Source organism: Nicotiana sylvestris, chromosome 11 (genome assembly GCF_000393655.2).
Source record: "Nicotiana sylvestris chromosome 11, ASM39365v2, whole genome shotgun sequence".
Taxonomy (NCBI): Eukaryota; Viridiplantae; Streptophyta; class Magnoliopsida; order Solanales; family Solanaceae; genus Nicotiana; species Nicotiana sylvestris.
In genome coordinates this window covers 116,776,133-116,785,228 of record NC_091067.1, presented here as the reverse complement: position 1 = coordinate 116,785,228, position 9,096 = coordinate 116,776,133, and the positions used below count along the sequence as shown (strand labels likewise).

General features: G+C 29.4%; 1 protein-coding gene across 1 annotated transcript; it reads left to right on the top strand.

The window, feature by feature from the left end:
- Positions 1-223: 223 nt before the first annotated feature.
- Positions 224-8,124, top strand: LOC104211335 (aluminum-activated malate transporter 2-like). The gene is made up of 6 exons (XM_070162786.1): positions 224-626; positions 736-879; positions 992-1,264; positions 6,900-7,012; positions 7,100-7,243; positions 7,381-8,124. Exons 1-6 carry the CDS (start codon positions 353-355, stop codon positions 7,786-7,788), a joined length of 1,356 nt encoding a protein of 451 aa, XP_070018887.1. The 5' UTR covers positions 224-352; the 3' UTR covers positions 7,789-8,124.
- The last annotated feature ends 972 nt before the right edge of the window (positions 8,125-9,096 follow it).

The following is a 9,096-nucleotide window of genomic DNA, read 5'->3' as shown; positions in this document are numbered from 1 at the left end:
TAATAGAATAAAAGCAAAAATAGTTGTAATTATAATGGTGTACAGTTGAGAATTAAAATGAAGTGTACTAGTTGTCACTATTATGTCGCTCTCATGTGTGAAAACGTGTCACACTATTTCCAGGTGATTTCTGTGCTGTGAAAATTAATAAATAGGTCGATTGATAGTGATAGATTAGAAATAACACTGATCTACTCCTGCTTTTCTTCTATATATATTTCAAGTAAACTTCAGTTAGTTTCTGATATAATTAACCTTCAAGAAAAACACCCCATTACATTGAAACAATAAGCAAGAAAATCAAAGGGACAAGACGGAAAAAAAAGTTTTTAGATTATAGAGAATTCAAGAAATGGCGCCAGTGAAGAATAAAGAAAATGCTGGAATGTTGAGGGTGAAGGGAGCAGTGAAGAAACCAGTTTCTAAGGCGTATTCTTTTGGTAGCGATATGAAGAAAATAGCAGAAGATGATCCAAGGAAAATTGTTCATTCAATTAAGGTTGGATTGACCATTGCCTTGGTCTCATTGTTCTACTACTTTGAACCTTTCTTTCATTACGAGGGATTTGGTGTTTCTGCAATGTGGGCAGTTTTGACTGTTGTCGTCGTCTTCGAGTTCTCTGTTGGTAAGTTTCCTATTAAATCGCACGTTAATTTCACATCTAATCATTGCACCAAAGTCATTAAACTATTCTTTGTGTTTAATTGATCGCGCCATATTTTTGTTTCTTGTAGGAGCAACACTTGGGAAAAGCGTAAATAGAGGAATTGCAACGTTTCTAGCTGGTTCATTAGGTGTTGGAGCTCATAAACTTGTTTACTTATCAGGGTCAGATAAATTGCAACCAGTTGTACTTGGATTATCTGTTTTCTTAATAGGTAAATTGATGTGATCAACATTTCCTTAGAGATCTACTTTCTTTTACTAGTATATAGTATTTGTCTTATTTATTGTGAATATCTAATAAGAATCATGTGTTCTTGAAAACAGCTGCAATAGCCACGTTTATGAGATTTGTACCAAAATTGAAAGCGAGATATGACTATGGCATTCTCATTTTCATTTTGACATTCTCTTTGATCTCTGTTTCTGGGTATCGAGACGATGAGGTGTTCGATATGGCGATTACTAGGGTTACGACGATCCTTATCGGCGGCGCGGCCGCGGTTCTGTTTAATGTGGTCATATGCCCTGTTTGGGCTGGTGAAGATCTTCACAATTTAGTCGCCACAAATATTGAAAAGCTTGGAATTTCCCTTGAAGGTACATCTTTCCTCACTTTGATAGATCGGCATATAAATAATGTACTACACCTTCCGTTTATGGTTTTTGACATATATTAAGAAAAAAGTTGTTATATACATGGTCAATTAAGAATTTTATACACCATCAAAAGATATCTATATGTAAGCCTTTTTAAAACGTGAGATTTGTAATCTTGAAACCAAGATATGTTACCTAAAGATAGGGGTGACCTGGAGTTGTAAGAAATTTCTCATATTTCGATTTATATAACTTAAACTCTTAAGATAACAATTTAATACTTCCTAATCATTGATTTCTTTTTTACTAAATCACCCTTATCCCTTGCTTAAATGAATAATTAATGGTTGTATACTTCTTTGGAGTAACAATAATAGAATCTATATTTATATCTATACTATATTAAAAGCACGAAGGCCCTTAGCGAAATATCGTTTGACTTTTTTACCTTAAAAAATTAAGTTTATATTGGACAAAGTAGTAATTTAATTATTTTTTAATATTTAAGAATAGTAATTTAACTCATCCTAAAATTTAGGATTTCAAAATCAATTAAACATTGCGTACCAAATCCTTCCTTATTTAAGCTGTGTATGTAATATAACATATCTGTAAAAAAAAATTGTATGTTTCGTCAACATGTAAAAATCTTTGGATGGAACACTTTCAATTCCTAAAGTCATAGGAGTATTAAGAAACGTCTTTTTTTTTTTTAACACTAACCGATTATATTTCTATAAATATTTTATGCAAAAGTTTCGTTAAGTATTTATATATTTTTTAGGTTATAATCCATTATTTTCAATTCTTTTACTTAGGAGTTTTATTAATATACATTTGGCTAAAAGAAAGGGAGGACGAGGGTGTGAATAGAAAAAAGGAAAAAAACATATACCAAATTATTTCTCTTAGGTAAAAACAATATATATATATATATATATATATATATATATATATATATATATATATATATATATATATATAATTTATACAAATAGGTAGAAAGTACAAATATTTAGGAGTTTAAAATTAATAAATAGTTTACCTTATGTAAATTGTACTATGACAATACATTCTTTGTGCAATACGTATAAAATCAGATGACAACAATGGCGACTTCAATCAATTACTAATTAAAAATGAAAAAATGGAGATATAAAATCACATACATTAAATTAAAATTATTTAATACAATAACGTCTAACTAAAATTATTTCAATGCATAATAATTAAATATGTATTTTAAGTATTCTTATTTAATCATATAAAGTAATTAATTCATGTTCAATTAAGCACCTAAATTATTATTTAATATCATATTTAATTATAACAAATTATACAAGCCTATTATCTATATTTATGTATGTCTATACTATATTAAAAGTATTAAGCCCCTATCGAAATGTCGTTCGCCTTTTTTACCCTTTAAAAATTAATTTTATACCATACAAAATATTCATTTAATTATTTTATAATATTTAGGACTCAAAATCAACTAATATTTTATTTAAGAAGATCCTAATATTTAGGTCTTCAAATTCAATTAAAATTTACATTATTAATTCTTTTCCTTATTTGACTAGTTTATATAAATATTCTTTTGGAGTTTAGTACGTGGCCATTAAAATTTATTTTTTAATTCTTAGCCTCTAAAGTATATAGTAGTATTTGTTTTCTCCAAATTACCAATAATTGATTACCTAAAAATATGAATTATCCATCAGCAACGTATGTCCGCTTTTTCCTGTTAAAATTTTAAGAGTATTGATTTAATCTTAACTTTAAATTTCTAGAAGTCTGAACTAATATGGTGTTAATTTAGAAATAATTTAAGCTACAACCATACTACGTGAATTTGCAACTACAGTTAACTTTTTACATTTAAGTTAAACTAATGTATTTGAAACTCTTGAAATAACTATAAATTGGTCATTTTCCCCTCGATAATTTTGAAAAATTGGCCTCAACATTATGAACTCTTGAAATTTTAAAATTGTTATTAGAAGAGTGCATTCAGAGTGAGTTTAGGATAGTATTGACTTTTAATTGATATTGGATGAGCGTGCAAAGAAGAAAATTTAGAGTTAAATCAATAAGAATCTGGATAACTATTTCACACAAGAAGAGGTTCATTTGGCTATAATTTTGATTAACTTTGAATGAAGAAATATTTTTTTGTACAATGACATTATGAACGTAGATTTTACAAAGAGATGCTGGATGAGATACAGCACTATAGCATATTCGTATCTTATATAATAAAATATTTATAATGATAAATACTATAGAACTAATTATACTAAATTCATTCGAAAAATGTTGACTTAAGCTATATATTAGATCAATGTACTAATATCTTTTTCATCATTTAAACATATATTGCGTTTAGTTTTATCTCCATTGCTATTTTATTAATAATTTGTATACGTTTTATATTGATTAACGTGATGTACACGTGCAACACACGTACACTAAAACTAGTTATTATAAAAGTGGGAAGCTATTAACTAAAAAGTTAAATTACTTAAATACCCTTTTAAATAACCTAAATACACAATTTATACCAAGAATTTAAATAAAACATCAAATTTTAAATAAGACACCAAATTTATTTGAAAAGACATGAACCCTTCATATTAGTGAAGCTAGCGACTCTTCACAACCTTGAAGTCTAAAGGCAAACGTTTCATTTTTGGGCAGCCATATCAATTTAAAATACAAAGTAAGAAATTAATTAACAGAAAGCCTAAATCGAGAGGCTACTGAAATTTAGAATAAAAAAGTTCATGATTTTGATTCATACCACTTTTGACTCGGCAACTTCTTGCAAGGTAGGTTTTCATGCACTTACTTCTACTTTTTATCCCCACTTCCAACCGAGAGGTTGTGAGTTCGAGTCTCCCCAAGAGCAAGGTGAGAAGTTCTTGGAGGGAAGGATGCCGGGGTCTATTTGGAAACAGTCTCTCTACCTTAGGGTAGGGGTAAGGTCTGCGTACACACTACCCTCCCCAGACCCCACTAAGTGGGATTATACTGGGTTGTTGTTGTTGTTGTTGTTGTTGTTGAAGATATTGGAGAAACTTTATAAGATTTGAAATTATCTACCCCGAATGTTGGCTTAATAATATGTGATTATTTGTTTAATGATAGCAATACTATTTTTCAATTCTTAGTTTATGCAAGCAAAGCAAAATAATATAACGTGCCTGTAGTGCACTATTGATTCATGATTCATGAAAATAAGCCAAAACCAATTTACTTTGTTTTAAAAATTTACCGACAATTAAACTATCATATAAAGTTATTTAAGTAACTTTATTATTGTCTTGGATGTATATATATATATATATATATATGTGTAATTGTGGTGAGTTTAATTTTTAATGTACGTGTTACGAAATTATATCAATGTATATTTATTTAAGTATGTGACATCATATTTGTATAAGTACGTGCACTTGCATAAATTTTATTTAATAATTTATATTTTATTAGAAATTTAATATTATATCCAATGTAAGTTTGTTTGTTCTCTTTTAATAGATTATTTGGATTACTCGATCATGCAGTTGGTAATACTTTTTTTTATTGATAATAATTATTTTAAAATACTAACTAAAATAATAATAGCTACTTCGCGTGCAAGATGTTAATTTAATGACAAGACTATATTTGGTAATTCTTTATATGAATTTTTGAATTTTCTTCACACATCATAATTACTCGATAATTATCACTAATTCTAATCTCATACTTTTCAGATGCAATTTGCATGTTAATAACGGTTAAAATCAAATAAATTTTAATAAAAAATTATCATTGACGTACTATGATAAGTTAATGTATGCAAATCTTAAAATATTAATGTGATCAATATAAATATTACTTTATCATGAGAAAATTTTTGCCGAAAAGATGGCGAAATTTTAAAAAAATGAAAGATGCTAAACCAACCAATGACATGTAAAAATTATAATGGGTAAACCCGCTGCCAAGTATACTTTTTTCCTAAGAATTCAAATGTCTCTCCCCCACCCCCTCCCCTTCCAAATAAAATGAAGGATATTCTTTCAAATTCGTTCGAAAATAATTTAGCATATATTTATGTTTTGCGATGATAATAAATAAATACTTGGTCAAACAATTTCTAATTGGATCGTATCTGCTACAATATGTTTTCTCACATGGCCAGTTTTTTGTTGCATTTCCAAGAGGGATATCAATGTCAATAAAGAGTCTGGGTCATGAAAGAGCAATCAAAATAGATAAAATGAACGTGTGTCATGAGTATCGTCTATAAAGAAGTATTAGGTAAGATACACTTCACTACATTTTGTATCTTATAAGATTAAAATAAGTAAAAAAAGTTGGATTTATCTAATTAAACTTTGATTGCCTCATCTTCTTCTGTTTAGATGATATCCTATCATCTTGATATCAATAAACAAACTACTATACAATGATCCACATTTATTATTTGCAGAAATTTGTCTGACGGTACTATCTTTGGTAATTCTTTATATATAAATTTATTAATTATGTTTGTACATGTTTACACACTTATTTTAATATCATACTTTTCAGATGTAGTTTTTATTTTAGTAATAATAAAATCATATATTGTAAAAGGACGAAGTAAAATAAGAGAGATAATAGTTACAAATAAAAGATTAAGTTATTATTACATGTGTTCATTTTATATCCTATATAAATGAAATATAATATAATATATGCAGCTTGTAAAATATAAGTATGATTGTTGATTGTTCATCTTCGTAAGTTTAGACGATTAAATTATTTTGTTCTTGATAAATAAATCACCATTCCACATTGATCATTCACATATATACTTAATTCTTTCATGTACTTATATACTCAAAAGCTTTATTTCAATAGTAATGATGATATTATTATATAAAATTAAATACCACATGACTCGGCATATACGTGCAACACACGTGCCGAGAGTACTCCTAACACTTTGATAAATTAAATATTTTTGGTGTGTGCGACATAACTTAGTATTTCCATAAAACATTTTCCAGTAATGCATGTTACGAAAACAATAATTGTCTTGACGATATCCAATCATCTTGATCTCGGCGATTGTTAGTTCACATTCATCATTCATTAAAATTGTACTTATTCTTCATTTATAATTATTTACTCAAAATTTCTGTTTCAATACTTTATTTATTTTATTTTACAAATCGCATATTATATGATTGGGCATACACGTGCAACACACGTGACGAGAAACTAGTTTAAATAAGGAGAGTTACACCTTCTAGATTTTTCTTAAGTGGCTAATATTTTAGACCATCCTTTTTGTTGCTAAAATGACATATAAAAGAATATCAGAGCGAGAGTATTTTGATAAGGTTGTCGTGTCAAATCAACATAACATAAGTGAAAGTTTAATTAATAAATAAATATAAATCATGCCAATATTGCTAAAAGCTTGTTGGAAGCTCAAAATGCCAATGTCATGGTCAGATGTGTACCAACCAACAGCGACATTGGTGTATGAGTCAATATAACATGACTAATATTATATGATTTTATATGTAGTGACGTGATTCGATCGTTTAGTCAAAATTTTCTGCGTATTAAATTTTGTTACCTAAATTTACAGGATATGGAAATCAATACTTCAAGAAACTTGACGTCAATTTGGAAGAACTAGACAGAACATTTCTTGAGGAATACAAATGTATTATCCACTCAAAAGCTAATGAAGTAAATCTGGTTAGTCAGAAACCAACCTGAAACAAAAATCACTATTGATTCAATACAATAGTATAATTCTAACATTGCAATTTCTCCCTGTATTAGGTCAATTTAGCAAAATGGGAGCCCCGACATGGCAAATTCAGGTACAGACATCCATGGGAACAATACTTGAAAATCGGAGATCTTGTTCGTGATTGTGCCATTAACATCGACGCTTTAAACTCATGTCTTAGCTCCTGCATTATGGTACGTTAACCTGTTATAGCAAGTTAAATTGAACTGATGGTGTAAAAGTTGTTTACATTGTTACTGTATATAACTTAAATCCAAGTTAAAATGTTACATATTAAAGAGCTAATTGTAAATATATGTTACATTTTCAGACACCAGAAGGAAAGGAAAGAATTCAAGAACCATGCACAAAAATGAGCGTAGAGTGTGGATGTGCATTGAAAGAATTAGCATTGTCAATGAAAACAATGATTATTTATCCAACAACTGATTCTCATATTCTAAAGGCAAAAGCAGCTTCTGAAAAACTAAGGTCCATAATTAGAAGTGGTAGCTTGAGTGAAGAAGCAGAGTTGCGGCAGCTGCTTCCGACGACAAGAGTAGCTTCGCTTGTTCTAGATTTAGTAACCAGCTCTGTGGAAATCTTGGACTCTGTTAATCAACTTGCTGTTCTTATGAAATTCAAGATTTTGGCATCGAAACCAAAGCGATTGGGGAGCAAGAACAGAATCCCGAGTGGCAATATTGGAGAAGCACATATTGCAATTAATGTTGAGTGATACCTAGGTTAACACACAATCATCATTGTAAAAAGAGTTCGTTTTCATAACGGATAAATCTAGAGGATCAGTGGCACATAGTCCAAACTCGCTCGATAATGCGTCCGCTTGTTAACTCTTTTTTCCCTTCGAAACTTGTTGAATATGGGCCCGGCCCTTTACCCTTGTTCACTTAATTAAATATAGGCTTTTGGATGAGTTTGAACTCGTGATATTTGTTTAACCCACACATCACGGGTTGTACTTTCACCACTAGACCAAAGTCCTCGCTGGTTATTGTAAAAAGAGTAATATTGTATGGAATGAAATACAAATTGTCTTGTAAGACAAAATTTATGCAGTGGTTCTTTTCTTACTTTTTTTTTTTTTGTTCTTCAAAGTATAAGGTTGGATTAGTGGCATCATTTGGCTATTAATTCAAGAAAGGGAATTTTGCATGAAGTAATTTTTCTTTTTCCGAATCTTTACACAAATAGTTGACCAGATTCAAGTGACATTGTCCCATCTTCAAAATTGGTCATATAATTACGTTAATTATGTAACTTAAATTAAAATCATCGGTTGGTGAATTATTAGTCTTTCACATCTAATTTAGCCTACTCTAGAATTTCACCAACCAAAGTCTTTGTTCTGTGCTGAAATTGCCGAATCTATTAGATGCATACTTGTATTTTGGACCTTCTTCTGCCTCCATTGTTTTTAAGGACAACAAGTTTTACCCATAAAATCTTTGTCCATATGGTGCTACAATTCTCTTCAAGTTTTTGCAGGAAGCAACGAGGCAGATACAGTATCGGTAATAAATTCTGTTTGTTATTACTGGGATGTGTTTGTGTCAGATAGGCCAAATGAGATTGAACTTACTACTGCTGACTGTTTGGCCTAAAAATATAATTTCCGATTAAACTATTAGATTTATATAACGAAGGGTTAAATCTAGTTAAGGATAATAACTCTAGATATTAAGCACAAAGACGTATAGTAGATGAGACCGATTCCATATATGGTTGGTGACAATAAATGTAAAATACTCTACAACAAGAACATTAAGGGAGATATAACTAACAATAAATGTCAATAAATGATATTTATGTAAATAAAGAGAAAGATTCACCCAATAATGGATGGACAAAATATATATTTTGCCTGACAATGATGAATGACAGATAGATCTAAGATTCGCATGAACAATCCTTGGATCTGATGGAAAATCGGGGAATAATACGAACAAGAATCTTTATAAAAAGGTAATTTTTGTGTTTTTGCGAGAGAGAGAGAGTCTTCTTCTCAAAAGTGTTCTTACCAGAA